This window comes from Odontesthes bonariensis, chromosome 19 (assembly GCF_027942865.1).
Source record: "Odontesthes bonariensis isolate fOdoBon6 chromosome 19, fOdoBon6.hap1, whole genome shotgun sequence".
NCBI classification, from domain to species: domain Eukaryota; kingdom Metazoa; phylum Chordata; class Actinopteri; order Atheriniformes; family Atherinopsidae; genus Odontesthes; species Odontesthes bonariensis.
The window spans coordinates 22,831,673-22,854,939 of NC_134524.1; the positions used below are offsets into that span (position 1 = coordinate 22,831,673).

Here is a 23,267-nt window from a genome sequence, read left to right on the forward strand (position 1 = left end):
TGGAATTGACAAGATTGGTCTCATAACCACAGAAGCAGAAATAGAATCTATGCTTAGGTTAGGATTAAAATGAGAAACTGGCATTTGCATGCTTTCTGTTACAGCTGAGCTAACATGTATGAAAATATGATATTGTAAAGCCAGAGATGACAATGATGACCATCACTTTCACTCAGTGCACCTTGCAGCTACAAAGATCCTGATTGGATTAGATATAATCTGACAGGGCAGGTCGCACACATGGAACATCTCATACTCACAAATACAGGCACTGCAAAGCCGCTACAGACTAACATGCATGTGCACTCATACTGTGGTAGCACGGTTTGGCTAGTAATGATGAAGAAGTATTAACAGGACAACTTTTTAGGGCCTTCTGGACATAAGAAAAAAAAAAGAGAGAAGCAATGAAACAAGCTTTTACTGTCGTATTTTGGGTTCGAAGATTTGCCACAGAGAGACCAAACACCTGTCCATATCGTCAATGCAAGGTAGGAAACTTTAAATGAAATTAAAGCAACCGTGAGAAGAAGCTAGAGTGAGGATGTTGTTCAAACAAGCAAAGTTGAATTAAACGTGGGTACACTAAGCACAGCTGATGAGTCTCCGGCTTCCGGCTGAAGGAAGAAGTTTATTAAAAATCAAAATATACAAATTTCACAGGATCCCTATGGATCTCAAAGTGAATGAGTTTCATTTCACACTAAAGAAATAGACTGAAACTGGGAGTTAAAAAGTTTTCACATGGTTTAGATTTATTTCTATCACGTGCGTAAACTTGCTGAGAATTTCACATGAAGAATTGTTCTTCAGATCAGCTGTAAAAGTGTAACAAAGAGAATCCTGCATTAGCTGACTGAGCCCGCAACGGTCTCAGTCTCGGTCCACAACTCGGTCTACAACTCCTAAAATGGATAGGAATATACATTATTAAAAAAAAAAAAAAGTTTTCAAGGAGTAGTTACTTTGTGCAGCACTCAAAGGCTGTTGTCTGCTGCGCTGACGCTTCTCACATGCAGGAATGCAGTCGGTCTGCAGTATATTGAGTGTGTATTTTGGCTGCTCTCCTGCCAAGTATCTACTCAATGTAAGCACCCTTGTTATTAGGTCTTTGTGTAGCCAGCACGCTATGCCAACACCCAGATATTCATTTGTGTTGCTCTCAGGATTTTGGACATCTAACCAGTGCAGACGGACTTGTGTGCAGTGCCCGAAAACCTAACACTGTGTAGCATTTAGAGATGATTCTACACATAGGTTTGAATGCTGATTGTTTGAAGGTTAGCTTGTCCCTGCAACAGGAATGACAACAGCTGATTTCAAAGAGGACAGGGCACCAAAGATAAAAAAAAACAAAACAGGTGAAAAGCACAAACATCAGCTCTTCTAGGCAATCCTCTGGATTCTAGCATTTAGTTTCAATCTGTCACAAAGCAGTTCTTAAGCTACTTCGACTTCTGTCTTTTCCAAAGCATTAAAAAACAAAGTACCAACAACAGTACCCACACAACCAAGAGCAGCCCGCATCTCAGATTGTTCCACATGTCTCAAAGAAAGGGGGGCCAAGTAGCCGCAAAACGCTGTAACATGTAGACATGCATCTGCAAAGGACCAACAACGTGCAGAACGATGAATATAGTCGAGTTAAAATGTCTTCACTGCAAAACTTTCACACATTCCAATCCCTCATTTTAGGGGAGCAGCACCTTCAGACCTTTTTCGCCCACCCTCCACTGAGTTTGAGGCGGTGAGCCTTGAGATGCAACAACAGCGCCGTGCCTTCAACTCCTTACCTCAGAAATGGAAGCAAACACTGAACACGTCCCCCGATGTCCACCTGTCCTCCTTTTCTCCTCATCGCACTCAACTTACTCCTGCCACAACTCCGGTTAACCAGCATCTGTCAAGATCCTCTCAATCCTCCCCTTTGTTATCTCCATGCCGCAGCCCGCTTCCTTCTCCTTCACCCCTTTTCCTCTCTCTTCTCCATTCCCCCCTTCATGGCCACCTGAGGTCCCTCTTGGTTTTCCTGGCCTTTCTGTGTCTTCTACCCCACCGAGCACAGGCAGCATGGTTTCGGGTTGGGGTAGTGGGACCATGGGGATGTGACCCTCTCTTTGCCAAGGCCCTTCCTAATGTGGCGGCGCAGCTTGCTGTCAATCGCATCAACAGGGACCCCTCGCTGTCCTATGCCGCAACGTTCGACTATAATGTTCTGCAGGTAGAACTCATCTTCATCCTCTCGAAAAAAAGTGTGAATTGTGTGATGTATTTAGTCCTCTTTGCCAATTGTTTTCCAATTGATTTTATTAGTGGTATGCTTATTTATATCCCTTACAAAAGTTTGATATGTCAGTGTATTAATGACAAGATGGAGCTCAGACATATTTCATTTAGCTTCGTTAAACAAATTAAACGCGGGTTTTTCGGGGTTTGCTTTCCATATCCAATATACAAACCAGCTACAAGAAACCTAAACATCTATGATTTGATTTAAAGTAGTCTCCGATAACTTTTTAGCCACAAAAAAAGAAATCTAGACACCCTTTAGCTGGCAATCCTTTGCTTCAAAAACTATGGTGAGTAGATTCACAGATTAATCAAGGTTGAAAAAATCTCAAATCTTCCTTTCACCTAAACAAAGACAAATAACTCTACTGTACACCCACTAAACCCAGAGCTTGTTTAAAGACAACCAGGGGGTCCATCTTCTGTCCTGTGATGACTTGCATGGGAGTTATATTTGTGCATCAGCGAGTGTGCAGTGGTGGGTTCTGTGTAGCTTAAATATTGGGATCAGTGAGTGAGTCTATGAGACTCTCTGCACACAGACATTTTTGGCCCTCCACAAATCCTTTTTTCCAATCGGAAAACCACATTACCTATAGTTTGGCATCTGCAGGAAGAGGTATGGCTGACATACAGAAAATCAATCAAGTCAGCAGACAAGTCTGCAAAGCCCCAACAAATTGTTGGATGCGTGCCATTGGCAAAGTGCACAGCTTTTATGGATGGCATTTACATCATCATTTGGAGATGTAAATTATAACCCCGTGTATTTTATTCTGACCATATGGCCTTGTCCACTAACTTGATTTATTGTGTGAGTGCATGTGCTTTCTGTAGAAGGACAGATTTTTAAAAGTGTGACCGAATATCTCTATTCAGGAGCCTTGTGAGACATCAAGGGCATTGGAGGCATTTATGGGTTTCCACACCAAGGCATCAGGCTACATTGGACCGGCCAACCCAGGCTACTGTGACGCTGCTTCGATGCTGAGTAAAGGCTGGAACAAAGTAGGCTGGGGTATTCAGAGAATATTGTATTTCATAGGGATTTTGGATGTAGGCTATGTGTGAATGTACACATTAAAAATGTCATGGTTTGGCTAATCTGTTGTGAATCCACACAAATTTTAGTATTATTGTTTTAAACAAGGGCTAAGTTATCATAATTTCTCCTCTACCCTCTTCTTCAAGGCATTGTTTCCTTGGGCTTGTGTTGGCTATGAGCTGGACGATGTTCGCAGCCATCCGACTTTCACCCGATCCATGGCGAGGCCCACCTCGGTGCTGCACAGTGTGATGAGCTATTTCAGTTGGGCTCATATTGGCATCATCTCTTCCTCGGAGGACATCTGGGTGGAAACAGCAACTAAGGTTTGAATGCCCATTATCTTATATCTCTGTTTACTGTCCCTGTAGCCACAGGATTCTAGTTGGGTCCTATAAATCAAGAAAACTGCATTAAGACAATATCTGATCGCAAAAACAAGACCAAATTTGTGTCCGTTTTTTTTGCTGAGAAAGGGATAGGAAATTTCTCTCAATGTGACACTTGTGCACAATCTTCCAGTTCAGGTTTTCTTTAAGGTCCATGTTTACTTTTCTTCTCTAGTTGGCTGAGTCCTTGAGGAGCCATGGTATGCCGGTCAGACTGGTCAGTGTTATGGAGAACACACCTCATGGTATTCGGCGAACTCTTGCAAAGGTTCGCAAGATGAGAGAAATGCGAGGTACTGCTGATTTAATCTCAGTGGCATTACTGTCTGTTTGTAACATCCCGTTTTGCTTACGTACTAAAGGGCTTTTTTTAATACTTATAATTTTATTGCTTTTTCATGGCAGAAATGATCAAACATGACAACATCACAGTACATTCTAATAAGCAATAGTACAGCCAGGCAACTGGTTCACTTTAGGGTAATCAACATGTAAAACTTGGGGGGTGGGGGTGGGGGGGGGGGGGGGGTATGTCATAGATGACCCTCCACGTTTGTCAAGAAAACCATCCATTTTTTCCATCTTGTATCGTACAAGTCCCTTTTAAGTATGAGCAGGAAGGTCAGTCTCTCCATCTGGTGAATTTCTTTAATGATGTCCAACCAGTTCGAGGTAGTGGGAGGGTCTGACTGTAGCCATTTACGAGTGACTGCTTTTTTTGCTGCTACAGACATTATTTTTAAGAGATATCTATCACTTTCTGCCATCCCGTTTGGTAAATCACCCAGAAAAAGAGTTGTAAATGGCAGAGGTATCCGTTGACCCAGTATGTGTTGTATAGTTTTCACAATCTCGTCCCAAAATGGTCGCAGTCCTTGGCAGTTCCAAAAGATGTGATAGTGGTTTGCCTCGTCATCCCCACACTTTCTCCAGCATGTGTGAACCGTTGTTATTAAATATTTTTTTCATTTTAGGTGATGTAGTAGGGTATTCCAGGGTATGTCAGAACACAACAACATCACTGTTGGCTGTGGCAGTGAAGCACACTTTTGGCCTCTTCCTTCAATGATCCCGGATGTGCAGCACAGATTTATTTCTAAACTGCAGTATAGATTTTGATTTCTATTAAGTTCCTCGTCTTCCAAAATATACTGTGACAAATGTTGACAACTGTTTCTGTATAAGAGGAATTTGAGCCACGATTAGACGTGTCCTTAAACCCAGCGTCCTGTCCCAGCTCTAATCCTCTGCATGCACTCGGCACTGATTGGTGGCGCGGCCCAGAAGCTCCTCTTGGAAACAGCCTACGACATGAAGATGATCGACGGCTCCCTGGTGTTTTTGCCCTATGACACCCTGCTCTACAGCCTACCTTACCGCAATGTGACCTACCCGGCTCTGAAGAGCAACAGCAAACTGCTGCGGGCCTACGATGCCGTGCTGACTGTCACTATTGACTCCCCTCAAGTGTCATTCTACGATGCCTACAGAGAGGCCATGGAGAGGGGAGAGGTGGCAGAGACGCTGAAACCCCAGCAGGCAAGCATGGACTAAAGTTTTGGTGTGTGTTGTTACTCACGAACAGAGCATCTGATGCCGATACCTCTGTGTGTGCTGCAGGTATCGCCTCTGTTTGGAACCATTTACAACTCAGTGCTGTTCATGGCTCATGCAGTGCATCGTGTTCGGGAATCCAGGGAGTGGATGTCTGGTGGAAATCTGGCACAACGTACACGTAACCTGGACTTCCAGGTACAGAGAGGACGGTGAAGTCCTGGAGTCACACTGTTGAAGACAGAAGCAGGGCAGGAAAATCTTCCAGAATAACCTCGAAAAGTTTTTTTTTTTTTTCAATGAATCCCATCTTACACATAAATGTAAAAATGAATAAAATGCAAGGTGGTTTTCATCATTTTAACTGTATGAACCATAACTAAAGATTAGGGCATTGTCAGGGAATATTACAATAATACCACTTTTGAGTTCAGCTTTTAAATCTACACAAGAAAACCTCAATCCCTGTATGTTGTATTTGCTCACATTCTTTCTTAGTATACCTCTCCAGTACTTTTTAGATATTACTCCAGAATAACTCTACCTCTCCTGTTTACACACGTCGAATTTACTCTTCAGGGTTTCAGTCACCCTATCAGAACCAGCAGCACTGGAGTGACTCAGCTCGACTACCTCATACTGGACACAGATGGATTCTCCCCAAAGCTAATGCCAACTTACAGGTATATGTGGGCTGAGATCAAGTGTTAAATGTTTTATCATGTAAGACACGGTAAAAAAAAATGGGTAAATTATTTGGTAGTCAGTGATGCTAGGTAAAGGTAAGGAAAACAAAGCTTGAGCATGTTCAGATAAACATTCTGAAGTTACTTACTCACTGTATAGTCAGCCAGTAGCTGGTGATTTTATACACTAGTTGAGGGTCCCACTGCTACATTTTTGTGGCTTACATTAAATCATCTGTACACTTCAGGCCATAATTCTTTACACGCTGTGTTATCCCTCCACAATACTGAAATAAAATTGTGCTACTTTGGTTGTACCATGTCTGCCAGTAAATATGCTGGCCAATTTAAATGAATTGTGAAAGAAATTACCCATCAAAACTAGTACAATATATTAATATAGCCATTATACACACACACACACACACATATGTGTGTATCTATATCTATATCTATATACGTATATATCTATATATATATATATATATATATATATATATATATATATATATATATATATATATATACATATATAGATTAGATATATTTATAGGGAAATTAGATGGGGGAGCTAAGCTAACAGCTACTTACAACATGCCTACACATCTACACAAGAGCTCATTTTAGCCATAGAAAAACAACTCAAATCTCAAAAAGTTCATAGCGACGTGAGCAAACACTATGTATAAAGGGATTTCTTAAAAAGAATTTTCACCACATCAGACATTTATTTTAGTTGCTCAGTGTTGCTGCATTCTGGGTTGCAACACAATGTAGCCTGCTGCTATTCATGGTATTATCTGAGCAACAGATATCTCAGTTACTGTGACAATAGACATTTTAGTCTTTTTTCCTTTATATCTTGCAAAGGAAGAGGTGTGCCACTGCAGATTTCATAGATCTGAGCAGTATTATGCTCACAGGTGTGTTCAAAGTACCAGTGGCGGCAGGCGCTAACGGCTAAGCTTTTAATGAGAATGCAGAGCAAAGAGCAATGGTCTCTGCTGACTGATGTTGTGTGCAGCTTTGTGACTGTTTTGTTGTACACTAAACAGTCAATTAACTTAATAGGACAGCAACATGAAATGGGTAAGTGGGCTTTGAAGCAAAAATGTGGATCTTCCAAACACAGCATACTTCATGATCAAGATTTGTAATTTGTTACAAGTAGGCTACTGCTTCTTACATTGAAAACAGTTGCTCCCAATTCCCTCTGGTCTATTTATCAATATGAAGTTTTGATGATTTGAAAATACCTGAAATAACTTTAAATAATACTGTCACAATTTATAGAGCTGTGGAACGTCACCAAGTCGTTTTTTTAGTAGCCTACAGACTAGCCTAATGCATCCTTTGCTAAAAGGAATACAAAGGGAATTGTTGCAGCACCTTTCCTCACCGTGTGGGGGTTTTTACCAGGTTTTATGAGTGGCTTTACTCATGGCTGCCACTCACACTGTTAGGGACATGCTCCAGACTAATTTCAGTTAGGATCAACCACACACACAATTAATCTAATTGATCTAACAACAGGATCGACATGAAGATGGGCATGGTTCGCTTCTTGGGTCAAGATGTTCATTTCCCACAAGGCTACGGACCCAGGAGGGATTCTGCCTGCTGGTTTACTCCCGGAGTCATCTGCTCAGGGGGTGAGGCACACACACACACACACACACACACACACACATATACCTTGTATAATATCCATTCATGTAATATCGTTTTGTTTAATTGGTGGAACCTTTACCAATAATAAAGGTGTACGATTAAAGAAAATGTTAAGCATTGCTTGTTTATCTTTTGTTGATCTTTTTCAGTTATTTTGAAGTCTTCTTTAATTTATCTGACACATGCTTTCACAAATGAAATGCAGCCATGCACAAAATGTTTTTTTCTTTGTTAGATAACATCAGGTATTCAACTCATCCTTCTTCTGTTGCAGGTGTGGACCTGTTTTTGACCTTCGGCATGTTCATTGGTTCGATCGTGGCCTCTATTTTTGCTTTGGCTTTCTTGTACTGCATCAGGTAACACCATCAAGTTACCAATACACGTCAAAGCATGTTATTGGCAGTGGGAGGTCTGGAATATTCAAGTCTTTTCAAACAAAAAGTTGAGAACTAATCTTTACTTGTGCATTTGACTCTCTTGTTTCTAGGCGACGCATCAATCAAATTCGACTGGTCAGAGGGCCAAACAAGATCCTGCTGACTCTTTCAGATGTGACGTTCATTAACCCGTCACTTAGCAACAAGGTCAGTCTTTGTCTGTCATCTTGTTAGTATCCTGCTTTTATTTGTTTTCATTATGAATCACAAAACTATTTAATTTGGAAACTTCGATTGTACTGATTTCAACTTGCGGATTGACTTTGGCCAAATGTTGTTTAAACAAAAAAAAAACACCTTCCTCTTTTAGAAGCTGAGTCTGGACGACAGCAGGACCAGTGGCGGAAAGAGCATGTCTGAACAGAGTGTCCACACACCGATTTCCTCCCAGTCCCCCGCCACTTACGAGAACTCCAATGTTGTCATTTTTGAGGTGAGGCAGTCAGGTTACAATTCATTGTACAACAAAACATTAGTCCCAGACTATCGAATCAGACCTGCTCCTGAGAGCTTGAGGCTAATGTGGAGTCTTGACGACCAAAGACGGCAGCAGGAAGATTCAAGCTGTGTCAGGACTTGGGGCCGATATCTACTCAATAACAAACACGCACACACAAACATGGGCAATTTGCAGACCGCGCTGACCTGAAGTTGATCCTAATTTTGTCTCTGTTTGAAGGGTGTGCGTTTCCAGTAGATCAGCATCAACAGAAATGCACACTATGAATCAAGTCAACACATTTGTCTGTGCGGTCACCACAAATAACCGTGTACACAGTCATCCACACAAAGGCTTGCACACAGCCTCTCATGCACTCCCCAGCCAGACCCTTCCTCATTTGTGTACGTGAAAGGTATAAAATAAAAATTCCCAGAGTTGCAGTTTCAAAACATTAGGCAATCTCAGACCAGATTAAAAGAAAATTCATGCTTGTCATGACTGTTTGAGTAAGTGCCTCCAATGTTTGTACATACTGTTGGAGCTGAGCACCGTGGCTCTTAGAATTCTGCTTTTAGGGTTTTTGGGTTTTTTTACCCTCAACTCCAACTGCACAAGAGGAACCATCAGACATCAGTCTCCATGCTTAGGTTGTGTTCGAAACCGCATACTACATACTACATACTACAAACTACATATTTGCAAACTGCATACTTCCATACTGCATACTCATCGATCAGACAGTATGCAGAGCGTTTACCCACAATGCATTTCGCTCCTGCCCGAGCCGAAATCAGCCGGCCTGAAGCTGATTTCGCTTAAGTTCTAAACTCTGTAAACTTTAGCAACATTTGAAACATTTTCTGGCTAGAAAGCAGTCGTTTAGATCCCCAACGTGTTTAAAATCTGACAAAATACCGGATATTTACAATTTTGTTCCAACGAATTCGGCGCTACTAAAGCTAGCCGCAGTGAGCAACGCACTTCCGGTTATTTTCACAAAATGAAATACCCGTTGCCTTTTATCACAGGGAAAGCCATTACGAAGCTATTGGTGCTTTTGTTTTGAAAACAGGAAGTGAACCTACCTTCGTTGTAGCTAGCTTGAAACTGCCGTTTTGACAGGAAATGACGATTGGCAATATCGCGTTACGTTGCATCTTGGGTAGTTTGAGTATGAGTAGTAACCTCATGATGCATACCTAATATTTCGGCGAATCTAGTATGCATCCAGGAACTTCTCGCATACTCAAACTCGCATACTAACTCAAAAAGTTAGTATGAGTAGTTGGAGTAGTATGCGGTTTCGAACACACCCTTGGTTTATGCAACATAAGTGCACATGATTGGTTCAATACATGAATAGAGCTCTGATGCCAACCAAAAAAGGGAAAAGAGTAGAAGTTAATCAGAAAATTCTTGATTAAATCTCAACCAGACCAAAATTATGTTGTTGTTAAGTAGTCTGAGACGTGTTTTCATTCACATTTTGGGTGCAAGAAATTGTTTCATGGATCTCCCCAGAGGAGATGTTCAACTTTTTGTCTGTTTGATGATTCTCTCCACCAGGGCGACTGGGCGTGGCTGAAGAGACTCCCCAACGGGAAGTTTGGCCGAATCAACCCCAAAACCAGTGACGTGTTTGAACTGGTATGTGACGCTGTTGCGAGGAAACAGAAAGCTCGGGTGTAGTTTTATGTTCAGTTTAAAGGATAAGATCGTTTTTTTGACATTGGGCCCTTGATTTCACATTATAACATGATGTTCTACTCACCCCTGCTTGTTGTTGAACATTTGGAGCTGTTCTGAAGATATTCGAGAGGCGTCTGGCTGCTCTCTTGAGATATTCGGCCATGAAACGGTTTCCTATGGGCAAGCTTATACAGGCACAAACTATGCTGTTTATAATTTATTAATTACTCTACACTAGCACTGATAACGTGGAGGTGCGTCGCTTACTTAAAAAAATCCGGGTTATTGTAATTTTGATTTTTTTTTGTCGTAAAGTGGGTGTTACTGACGTCATCGTCGTGCTACTGCCACAGGCAGCCCACAGACCTGCTGCCTATTTATTCATTCGGCTAAAATTCAAAATTAGTAACCCGGATTTTTTTAAGTAAGCGACGCACCTCCACGTTATCAGTGCTAGTGTACAGTAATTAATAAATTATAAACAGCATAGTTTGAGCCTGTATAAGCTTGCCCATAGGTAACCGTTTCATGGCCGAATATCTCAAGAGAGCAGCCAGACGCCTCGCGAATATCTTCGGAACAGCTCCAAATGACCAACAACAAGCAGGGGTGAGTAGAACATCATGTTATAATGTGAAATCAAGGGCCCAATGTCAAAAAACCGGTCTTATCCTTTAAGAATATTGTTTTTGTGGTCAAGCCTTGAAAATCGGCTTGATCTTTTTGTTGCTACAGAGGACCACGAGAAATCAAGCAGAAATATCTAGTGATAATATGAACTTTGGCACAAAAAGGAAAAATTTGAGTAATATATTCAGTCAAAATTCAGTTTCTTCGGTTTTTCTTTTGTCACCATATAGGAGGAGATTTTTCGTCGTGAACCTTTTATTAAAATCTCGTTTCCCTGCTTGATCACCCTGTCTGCAGATGAAGGACATGCGTCACGAGAACGTCAACCTTTTCCTCGGCTTCTTCCATGACTGTGGCGTGTTTGCCATTGTAACCGAGTTCTGCTCCAGAGGCAGCCTGGAGGATCTGCTGCTGAATGAAGACGTCAAACTCGACTGGATGTTCAAATCATCCCTGCTGCTGGATCTGATTAAGGTGAATAGCAGGGCCAGTGTTTGGTATGAATGGGAATTCCGAATAGGAATATCTATTTGCATAAGCAAAGAAAACCCATTTTGATGTTTTGTCTCTTAGGGTATGAAGTACCTCCATCACCGCGGAGTGTCTCACACCCGCCTGAAGTCTCGTAACTGCGTGGTGGATGGCCGCTTTGTCCTCAAATTAACAGACTATGGCTACAATGAGGTCCTGGAGTCTCAGAGGTTCCCCTACGTTGAACCACCTCCAGAAGGTGAGATGTGTGAAAGTCACATTCTAAGTCTTAGTCATAGCAAAGAGTGGCATCCTGAACATCCCGACGCATTCAATGATGGAGTTGTTGCAACAGAAGAAAAAACTAAAGCACCTCTTTTTCTTGCAGAGCTACTATGGACGGCTCCAGAGATCCTGAGGAGCGGGCAGCCGGGGCTTTATGGGACTTTACCTGGTGATGTCTACAGCTTTGCCATCATCATGCAGGAAGTTGTGATCAGAGGGCCTCCGTTCTGCATGTTGGACCTGTCCGACGCAGGCAAGACAACGCCCGCAAAAACACCCCATCTTGTAACGTTTACAGTGGCTTGCAAATTTCAAGGTTGTAAAGGATATTATTTCATAGGCGCATTTGAGGAAGCTGGCATCAAAGTTCTGGTGGGTGCCCTAATAAACAGTAGTGAGCGAGCATTTTTCTTTGGTGTAAAATGAGAGCAAACAGAGTTATCAAGGCCAAGATGGGTTTGAACAGCTTTTCAGCACTGTTAGGCAGGTCAGTCAAGGCTTTTTATGACCACTTCAAATTGTTGAATGGGCGTTGGGTATGTCAGTAAAAAAAAACAACACTCTGATTGACTGCTCAGTCGAAGAAATGAGCTCTGACATGTGAACTGTGTCATTTCATTATGCATGTTAGTGTAAATTGAAAGAGGTTTTTCAATAGTCTGAGTGCTCTGAAACAAGCCTAACTGAGGTAGAACTACTATATGTTGGATACTGTAAATCAAATCTTTAACATAACTACTTTATGCAAATGCTGCTTTAAATTTTGCGATTAATGCAGTTGGATTTCCTTATTGACTCACAGATATATACTAGCATCCCCTTAAGTACCAGAGAGTAAAGCCTTCTTGCACAGACCTAGATTTTAGCAGGTGGCTGATGTCTTTGTGGTGTGCTTGAGTGCTGTTTTCCAGCCCAGACACAGTCAACATGAGGGGATACAGCAGAGGGGCTTTTACTCACTGCGGGTTCTTGATGTCGGTGTGTCAGCAAATCCACTGCTGTGGTTCAGATAAAGACATTTAAGCAAATTGTCTCCTTACCTCTCAGTTGAACTGTCTGATACAGAATAATCTTGACAACTGTTGTGCATTTTGCCGCTACATTGAGTTCACGAAGTGAACTGCGCATGCGGTACTTTGGATACTTTTTCCGACCTTTCATCTTGTCCATTAGTAGGAAACATTCTGAGCTAATGTGTCAAACATCACCAGCTATATCAAGCATGCTGCGTAAAGCATCTTTGTGCTTCACTGAACTGCCCCTTTGGGCACAGAATCTGTGCTGTTCTAACCATGTTTCAATCAAAAAACACACACAGATACATTTTTTCTTTTTCTGTTTTTCTTTAGTCTTGCAATGAAATCCAGGTACTCGGCCAGCATTAGCAGTAAACTTCTGACCTTCTTGGAGACCATAAATTCTTTAATGATGGCCTCATCTCTACCACTTGAAATGTTGTCAAGAGGTCTCGGTCTAGATTTTTATGTTGGACTGATGAAGCGATATTAGCATCTAAACACAACAGCTGATGTTCTTTTGTGCTTTAGAAATCGTAGAGAAGCTGCGTAAGCCTCCTCCTCTGTGTCGCCCGGTGGTCAGTCCAGACTATGCTCCAATGGAGTGCATCCAGCTGATGAAACAGTGCTGGACGGAACAGCCAGACAAGAGGCCAACCTTTGACGAGATCTTTGACCACGTATGTTGGATATTTCCCTTTTTTTCATGGATTCTGTTTGTTGGGTTGTTTTTTTTTTGGTTGATGCTTAAAGGGTTCTCCTCTCCTTTAAGTTTAAGAACATCAACAAGGGGAAGAAGACCAACATCATAGACTCTATGCTGAGGATGCTGGAGCAGTACTCTTCTAATCTGGAGGAGCTGATCAGAGAGCGAACAGAGGAGCTGGAAATCGAGAAACAGAAGACAGAGAAGCTGCTAACGCAGATGCTGCCTCCGTGGGTTAACTTAGACACACTCGTGCACACATAGAAACAAATTAAAGCAGGTAGCATGCCAGAATCAATTCAATAATATTATGTCTAGGTACACACTGGGAGATTACGTCTACATTACAGCAACTGTGCATATTAATGCATCTGTTTGCCTACTGATGTGTTGAATATTTAGAATTTTTCTACTACAGATTCAATCACTTGGCATATTAAGTTATGTTTTATTTTTGTGTTTATCGAAGTTCACATGTTAGTATTTTAAGCTCGTTTTGCTCTCCACAGGTCTGTGGCAGAGGCTTTGATGGACGGCGGGACAGTGGAACCGGAATATTTTGACCACGTGTCGCTCTACTTCAGCGACATAGTCGGCTTCACCACAATCTCAGCCAACAGTGAGCCCATCGAGGTTGTCGACCTTCTCAACGACCTCTACACACTCTTCGACGCCATTATAGGAAATCATGATGTCTACAAGGTGACATCATTTTTCTTTTCTTTTCATTTATTCCTGTTGTTCATCTGACTCTAGATTTTAGAAGATGGCATCGTTGTTTGTTATCTTGTGCTCTTCTCTAGGTGGAGACGATTGGTGATGCCTACATGGTGGCGTCAGGGGTTCCCGTCCCCAATGACAACCGTCACGCCGCAGAAATAGCCAACATGTCCCTAGACATCCTCAGTGCTGTGGGATCCTTTAAAATGCGGCACATGCCTGATGTTCCAGTAAGAATACGCATAGGACTTCACACAGGTGGGCACTGAACCAACAAGAAGCTACCGCTTAAACATTTGGACAATGTACAGTGTAGCCCAGGAGTTAGGTATGTCTGCAATACTAGGTACTGTTGTGTTAAAAAGACAGAAGTATTGAGATATCAGGACATAACAAAAAATCTTGTGGTGCTTACCAGGTCCAAACCACTTTTACTGCTTATATGAATTAAGAATAATCTCTGAGATTAATCCCAACCCCAAAACAAGTTATTCTTCTGCGTAAATTTGCATTACTTATCTTGCGGGGACACCTCTTTACACAAAATTGGGTGATGTGATCTCATGGCATTGTGTATAAATAGCACGCCACTTTGGTCACACTTAACTTAAAGGAAAGGGTGACTCCTCCTTGAGGGTGCATTGCATAAAATGAGGGAGAAAAAAGCTTAGTGATAATCCATCAATACATTTTTCATACCCTCTTAATCCATCTCAGTGGGGGGGGGTTGGAGCCTATCCCAGCTGTCATCGGGCGAGAGGCAGGGTACACCCTGGACAGGTCACCAGTCCATCACAGGGCCACACAGAGACAAACCACTATCCACGCTCACTCTCACACTCCTAGGGACAATTTGGACATGCATGTTTTTGAAGAAGCCCGGAGTACCCGAAGAGAACCCAGGCATACATGGAGTAAACATGCAAACTCCATACAGAAAGGCCCCAGTCGGGATTCAAACCAGGAACCTCTTGCTGTGAAGCGCTTAATGATAATATGCAGACTATACATATGATGTTTCATAAGCCTAAGTTGCATTTGAGGGAACCAAATTTCTTTTAGGTGAACTCAACAAAATGAGTGTAAGTCAATGTAATGTCCTCAGAAGGAATAGAAACTTGACTACATGTGTGTGTTGTACTCTAGGTCCATGTGTAACAGGTGTGGTGGGTCTCACCATGCCTCGCTACTGCCTGTTTGGAGACACGGTGACCACTGCCTCTCGCATGGAGTCCAGTGGGTTGCGTAAGTTACAAGAAGCAGCACTCTTCGAAAATCTGTTGAGCAACTTCTTATTGATAAAATGGCTCACTTCATGACCTGTAAATTATTTCTTTTGTGTACAAATACCAAACATTTCCACTCACTGACATTTTAAGAATACTTTTAGGTACTGTGCAAAGATCTTTTCTGTATGTGTTGTCTTTCTTGACTGGAAATAAATGCAGTGATATGTTGAAAGGTGCAAACATAAATGGAAATACAGCATGAGGCAAAAACAGTTTGTACAATTGTAAGGAGCGGGAAAGTCAATAATCGGAATGACCACTTTTATTCTCACAGCCTGAACCTGAGCCTGAGCTTTCTGACATTTCCTCAAGCAGTCTTCAGGAATAGTTCTCCAGGCTTTTTGAAGGACATTCTAAAGCTCTTCTTTAGATGTTGTCTTTGTTGGCTAAGAATGGTTTCTTGACAGCTTCCTTTCCATGGAAACTAATTCTGATGAGGCTTCAGTGAACAGTAGATGGTTCAATTGAAGGTCCAGTCTTTTTCCCATGTCTTAAGGACATCCCTTTCAGATGCGCCTCCTTCCTTTTGTCCTTCATTTGTCCGGTTTCCACCATTTTTTTTAAGGACACACTGCACACCATGCTGAGATATCCAAGTTTTCAGCTAATAGTTCTTTGGGAATCACCTTGTTAGTGCTGAAATACTATTTTATGTCTGTCAATCTGTATTTATCTGGTATATTTTGTAGATACATCATGTGTCTCTGTGACAGGATGCTATTAACAAAGATTTTACAGTTTAAAATGTGCTACCCTGTCGGGTATGTGTAGTCACAACATTAGCTCATTCCTTAAGTTAGATGCCTTTTTTATACTCGAGTGATTCATAGAATTACACATCTATCCCTACAAGCACGTACATCTTCTCTTATCCTAAAACATCCAACTGAGATTATTTCAGGCTGAAGAAGAGTACCTTTTTTTTTTTTTTTACCTTTTTTTTGGGTGTGATAGCAACTGCTAATGAGTCATAAATCAGTGACTTTCTATAGGAGCCTGTCACAGAGACACATTTGTTCCAAATGATATTTCCTACTCTGAAAATGCTCAGGTACAAAGACTTGAGTTACCAAAGAAAAGCTTTACAGTACCATCAGAAAGTCCGTAAAACTATTGCTGAAAACCATTTTAAAAGATTACAAGACATTTAATGAAATTAGAGATGGCTGAAGACTTGTTTTTCAACATTATTAGCAGATGATGAAAGTCATGGGTAAGTGCATCATCAGTTTTTATCACTCCCATGATTATATTTATTTTACACTGGCCAAACTGCTTGTACTCGTACACCAGAAGGTGTGTATCATCCAGTCTGATCCTTTACCTATTTGCATTCATCTGGTCTCACACTTTATCTCACTGATGAAGATCTGAATACCTGAGCTACGTGTACGGAGGCAGAAGTCCTCGATGCGGTTTGAGTTCCGACCTGCACGTCATTCCCCTCTCATGTGGAATTTATGGACTTGTGATTGGTTGGACACTTAGCCAGCCCCCAATTAAGAAGCTTCACTTTGTCCAAAAGTGTTTGCAATATGTGGATCGAGCACTCATACTCTGCATAAATTAATTTAGAGAATTTAGTTAACCAGGCAGTCTGTACTACAGTCCAAATGTGTAGTCTCGCACCAGACATGAATCCCAGTCTCCTGCTGGCTTACACCTTGGAATATTGACTTTAGCATCAATAATAGGTTAAAACATCCTACTGAGACTACTTAAGGGTGGAGGAAGGATACCCACTGGCTATATCTTTGGGAGTGATAACAACTGATAGAGACTATTTACTTTGCTGACATCTGAAGCAGGCATAGGATGAAATCTTGTTGTGCTTCGTTTCTTAATCTACTGTTTTACTACAGCCCAGAGGATCCACGTCCACGAGAGCACAGTGAAGGTCCTTCGAGAGCTTAATTTCGGCTATAAGCTGGAGTTGAGAGGCAGGTCAGAAGTCAAGGTACATCCCTTCAATTAAAAGTCTAATCATTTCCCATGATCAGATGTAGATGAAATGTTGTCTCTAATTATCTCCCTACCCTTTCTGCAGGGGAAAGGAGTCGAGGAGACATACTGGCTTGTGGGGAGAGAAGGTTTTACCAAACCTCTGCCAGTTCCCCCTGAAGTCAAGACTGGGTAGGAATCAGTGTCCTTCATCATCCTTCTGCGTTTGTCTTTCCCCTTGTCTTAATCCCTCCTCCTCATCTTTTCCACCCCCAGTGTCTTATTTCTCTCTAAGTTCCGAGTCCTTCACTGGTTTTAATTAATTCCCAAGCTTGTTTCTCTGCAAGTAACCTTGCCATCTCTTAATTAAATCTGAAAATCAACCATTCTTATGCTGGTCTTCACATCTAGCCGGTGTAGAGTTTCCAATCGTGGCTTCAGTCAAGAACCTCTAAGCTGTTCGTTTTAAACGGGGGAGGGGATGATGCAAATAATTTGGAAGCAAGTAGGCTTTTTCATCAGACGGACTGCCATACCAGCTTTGGTGCAAAGCTCTTCCCTGCCACGTTTATACAAAGAAGATTATTCAAAGATTCAAACAGAATTAGGGAGAATCTTCGTACTGGAAAATGTTTTACAAATATTTTATTTACAGTTTAAACTAAAGATTCTCTTTAAAAATGGTCAACACCTAAAGGTCTGTTGGGCTTCTCCATACTTATCATTTGTGGCTACAAACAACAAGCATATTTTTGAGGTTTGAGTTTGAAATTGTAAAGGGCGATCTGTATAATTTGGCAGCAGTAATGCATACGTCACCATTCTGCAGAGTTCAACATTGCAAGGATCGCAGTTCAGCTGGACCTTTAAAGGTCTGTAAGGGTGACCCATGCATTTCTTTCAGGTTTTTTTTTTTTACACCGGAGACAAAGTATTTACTCTGGCTTAGACACTTGCAGCTTCAAGCTGAAAAAAAGTCGGGTGGGGCTCACTGTTGGCTGTTTAAACGCAGAACCGTTTCTTCCACTTAAGCAGAGAAATAGCATCATTTTTGAAAATAGAGCAACCTCTCAGAAGCAAAATTAATGTTGTCATTTTTGTCTTGTGGTCACGGCTCACAATCGAATCTGCCACTGAATTATTGCGGTGGATCTAACGTTAAAAAGGCAGCAACATTGTCTAACCCAATGGGACAACCGGTTTGTTACACAAAAACATTTGGAAGTTGACGGTTTTTGGAGAAGGGCGTGTGCTTTAAAAAAAATACTCGCTTGGATAATATTATTTGTCACTGCGGCTCACAAGCAAACTATAACAAGCAGATCAGGGGAGCACTACCAGTGGAGCCAGTTGGGAAGCTCAAACTCTTGTCAAAGCCATTCAAAGGAGGAAAAAACAATATAGGCTATGTTTGCAAGCGTATCTCAGATAAAGAAGTTTCCATTTTTAGAAAATGAGAACATTGCAGTGGAATGTTGCCGTGAGCCTTTGCGTAAAGCCTCAGAAACTAAGCAAAAAGGGATTGTGGTCTAATGTCAGTTATCTTCAGATGCCTTTAGCTGCACACAATCTATTATATCAATGTAATTCTCAGAAACTTAAACTGATACTAGTCTGCACCGGTCTTGCTGGATAACTTTCCATTATGCTCAGTCTGTGAGGTTTTGGACTTTTCGTCACTGATCTTGAGGATTCAGCTTTAAGAGTGACATATTTAGTCTTTGTTTGAGAGGAGCAATGATGATAGGATAATCGGGACAGATGAAAAAAAAACCTGGTATTGGTGTGTTAGTGTAACGCACAGTATTAGGCGCTTACCTTCATAGTTGTGGATGTAGCTATATGTATGATATCATTCTTAAGTTCTACGACTAACGTTGTTAACAGTGACCCTTGATAAGTCCTAAGGTTACATGGTGAAAGGTCATAGCTAGCTAAAAACATTGGATAGCACCGGAAGTGATTGAGCTGACGGGATGCAGAAAACAGGGCGCATATAGGCCCTAACCCATCCCTGATATAGGCTATTGAGAAAACCTTACATATCGTTCTTTGTTCTCCAGTCATTTTAAAACTGTTGGAACATGTATGCTAACTTCTTTGGGAGCCACCAATTGTTGACTGTTTTCAAGCTTAGAACCCAACCCATACTTGCCAGAATAGGATTGCTCCGAACTGCTGTCCCAGGCCTCAGGGACACAAGCTTGAGGCATGGCAAGATGGATTATTTCATGATCATTATGTCATAAGAATTCAGCTGCTTCACAGAAAAAACAAACAAACTGATACTTCCTGTCAAAAACTGTGGGCCTCTGCAGTGGCTACACTTAGAAATGCACCTACCAGCTAATCTGTTCTTTGGAGAGAAACAAGACATTGCAGGGCTACAGTATCTGTGTGTGTGTGCTGTGATCATGCTGTTCGCTTCGTCTCAACAGGCAAATGGCCCACGGGCTGCAGATGGCCGAGATAGCCCAGTACAAGAAACGGAAAGCTGAGAAACAACAACAGGAACAACTTGCAAAGAAGAAAAACTGAGGTAATGTTATGCATTATAAAAAAATGTATAACATTACTGGCTAGGTTAGCAACGTGCCTCGTCCTTTGGCTATCATAGTTTGGGGATGAACTGTCTCAAGGTTTTACTGTGGTTTGTTTGCGCTTAGTTGAGTCTTGAATTCGAACCTGTTCAAAGTTCGGGAAGAAATCTTCGGCCACTGCAAGAAACCACTGGTCACATACTGGGCTCTGGTGGAACAGCTGTTTAAATGTAGCATGTCAATTGGTCGTTATTATTTGAGAACCTTCGGAGATGTATAAACCTTTCCCTCTCCAAATGGAAAAGATCTGAGTTTTGGAATTAAATTCCTGTTGCTGTTGCACCATTACTCATGTCCGACTAGTAGCTTCTTACTGCTGGTTACTGACAAGAGATTTCTTGTGAGATTTTGAATTGGGTCGTGTCAAGACGCAAGTGCAAACAAAAGCAGCAACATCTAACGACAGTTCAGTTGAGGAATGTTGGGATTTTGTCCACAAATTAACAAAAAATTTAAAAAAATATTTGTTTTTGTCACTGACAAAACTCAGTTCTTCTACTTTACAAGTTTTTTAAAAAGGACATTTGTCACACGTCAAACCGCTCACAACGTTGCTGCTGTCGCTCGAAAACCTTTTTTTTTTACGAGGAAAGTGGATCTTAAAGTTGAAGTCTTTAAAGGGATAGTTCGCCTCTTTTGACATGAAGCTGTACGACATCCCATATTAGCAATATCATTTATGAACATTGACTTACCCCCTGCTGCGTCCTGTGAGCCGAGTTAGCCAGAAAAAGTCAGACCTCACAATCGCTTGCCGCTATTTTCTCTCCCTTCGTATCACTATAGGCTGTGTAAACTGTGCAGACCCAAGTGCAGACAGAGCAGTCCCCTGCTTCCGAGCAGTAAACACCATAACAGGTGCGGCTATCGCTAGGTGGCTGAATGCATTGGTATGAAGGGAGGCAAAAATAGCGCCAAGCGATTGTGAGGTCTGAATTTTTTCTGGCTAACGATTTTGTGATGCAAATGTATTACTCTTTTGAACGCATATTGTTTTGAGAAGCAAAACGCTTTATTTTCGGGACCCAAGCCAACTAGCCGGACTACCTTTGTCAACGCCAAAACAAGGCTGGAACTCGGCTCACAGGACGCAGCAGGGGGTAAGTCAATGTTCATAAATGATGTTGCTAATATGGGATGTCATACAGCTTCATGTCAAAAGAGGCGAACTATCTCTTTAAGCCTTGCTCAAAATTCTTCACGTCTTCAAAACAAGCAATAGGGAAATTCCCTCCAAACTAAGCTCTTCGTCCAATAGCAGCGATGTGCCGACACTGACTGACCTGAGCTGAAATGTCCTGGTGTTTCTTTAATGCTGACTGCGGTGTTGGTCTCTTATCATGGCATTAAGAGGTGATGTTTCTGTGGCAAAGGCTGGTATCTGACCTACATGGCTTAAAACACAAACAAATTCCTACTAAATTCTTCCTTTTCTAATACGTTGCATTTGTTCATCCCATTAATCTTGAAAATAAACAAGATATATCTCTCCAACGTGTCAAACAGGTAGCTGGCTAGCTCCTTTGCCAGCACTTTTAAGAGGCTTTTACGTCTTTATGGTGATGTATCTGGACATACTTTCCAGTGTTTCCCTTCTTTTATTTTATTTTTTGTCTCTCTGTTTGTGTGGTCCCTGTTTTGACTTTGAAATTCAGACACTGTGAGAAAAATTGACCCTGCCTAAAGATTTTCTTTCATTTCTAAGGGCTATTTCCACATATGGGCTTTCCACTGTGTAAACACAGGGATATTAGACCTTAAACTTAAGCTTCCTTGTTTTTGGCTGTCGTGACACGTCTGTTTTTGTGTCTCTGATGTCGTCTCTGTAGATGCTAGTAGTTTGGATGTTTTTATCTCCCCTGTGTCTATGTTTAAAGGAATAGTTCAAGATTCTGGTCGTTGACTAGATTTATATTCCCTATGGCACGGTTTTTTTCTAAAGAAATTAACGGTGCATTTATTTACATAGCAAATCTAATTGTGATGCAGATCACAGCTCCTAGAGGCTAAGGGATATTCTCCATCCAAAACTGGAAGCTCTGTATCTCCTACACATAGGAGATGTGCAGATGTTCCCATGTAACACAAATCAAATACACTTTTTCCCCAAAGTGTTGAACTATTCCTTCAGTTATCGTTCTTGTTGTCGTGTTTAAATGAAATTAAACATTTGAATCCAACAAATGAAATGAAATGTTTAGATGGAACTGTTTAACAGTTTTCCTCCTTTCATCTCCTCCCCCCCGTCTGTCTCCCTTCCAGCATGTCACTGAAGGAATCAAGGGACATGAAGCAGGTGTTTCACAAGGCAGTGAAGAAGATCTCTCACGTCCGCGTTGTGACTCAGCTCTACATGCACGAAGATGACGACAACGTCATGATGGCGCACCACTGACTGACTTGGCCTGGACTGGACTGGAACTCTGGCTGGACTCTGTTTTTTTTTTTTTTTTTTTTTTTTTTCACGTCACAGCTCGCGAGCTGAAGTCTCCAAGCAGAACTTTCTGCAAGTGATCACCGGCAGAGACAGGAGAAGACAGTGAAAGTGTTGCTTCGGATTAACAGCGGTCACTGTGTTTGTCAATGTGTATTATCAGCTTGAGCTGAGGAGATGAAGCCTATGTGGAACTATCTATAGAGGCTGACAACTGGTGACTCAGCAAAGCAGGGATCTGCAGAAAGTATCTGTCAGCAGCAGAGGAATGCAGCTAATCTCCCTCGGCCACTTCCTCCTCCTGTCTCCATGTCTTGGAGTAGATGAATTCGGAGGATATTTTGTGGTGCTCATTTTCACTGTTAAAAGAAATTAAATAAATGTTAAAAAAAAAAAAAAACACACACACACACAAATACAGCCTAGCAAACAAATACCCATATTTTAGGGCACTTAAATGTGTGCGTGTCATTGACCAGACTTGTTGGTGACTAGAAGTAGACAGGTCAGACTGAAGTCTTTAATCAATAATGGCAATTTGACTTGTCCTTTTTCTCTGTAAACTGATTAACCCTTTGATCTAAAATGTGTAATAAATTAGTGAACGGTGATGTCTTTGAAATGCTCGTTTTGTTTTATTGCTAATACAAATCCCAAAGAAATTAAACCCACCATTGTAGAGGAGAGAAAAACAGGACATAGGAGAATGAAAGCAGGGAGTTTTGGACATTTTTTTAATTAAAGGGTACATACTATGAAAAAACAATCACTTTTTTCCACTGGGGTGATATATCTCCAAACAACAGAACGCTGCTATTTAGTCTGGGGCCCTCCTGGTTTGAAAATAGTTAATTCTCACCCTCACACCCTCAGATTCTTGCTTATTCTTTTGCTTTGTGATCAACAACAAATTTTCATTTGGTCTAAAAGTACTTTGTCAAGTAGTTTTTATTTTGACTGAGAAATCTGA

General features: G+C 41.5%; 1 protein-coding gene across 1 annotated transcript; it reads left to right on the forward strand.

Annotated features, from left to right (window-relative positions):
* The first annotated feature begins 1,759 nt into the window (after window positions 1-1,759).
* Window positions 1,760-22,258, forward strand: gc2 (guanylyl cyclase 2). Its single transcript, XM_075450902.1, has 23 exons — window positions 1,760-2,221; window positions 3,169-3,297; window positions 3,481-3,660; window positions 3,899-4,016; window positions 4,961-5,262; window positions 5,344-5,475; window positions 5,857-5,960; window positions 7,497-7,615; window positions 7,909-7,993; window positions 8,125-8,221; window positions 8,385-8,507; window positions 10,083-10,163; window positions 11,133-11,309; window positions 11,409-11,565; window positions 11,695-11,844; window positions 13,139-13,287; window positions 13,380-13,543; window positions 13,823-14,015; window positions 14,117-14,291; window positions 15,180-15,278; window positions 17,185-17,279; window positions 17,370-17,455; window positions 22,126-22,258. Exons 1-23 carry the CDS (start codon window positions 1,760-1,762, stop codon window positions 22,256-22,258), a joined length of 3,510 nt encoding a protein of 1,169 aa, XP_075307017.1.
* The last annotated feature ends 1,009 nt before the right edge of the window (window positions 22,259-23,267 follow it).

Coding starts and splice junctions, on each gene's coding strand:
- gc2 (XM_075450902.1), top strand. CDS start 1,760: ATGCAACAACAGCGCCGTGCCTTCAACTCCTTACCTCAGAAATGGAAG. Junction 5,961..7,496: donor AAGCTAATGCCAACTTACAG/GTATATGTGGGC, acceptor ATCTAACAACAG/GATCGACATGAAGATGGGCA. Junction 11,310..11,408: donor TGCTGCTGGATCTGATTAAG/GTGAATAGCAGG, acceptor TTTGTCTCTTAG/GGTATGAAGTACCTCCATCA.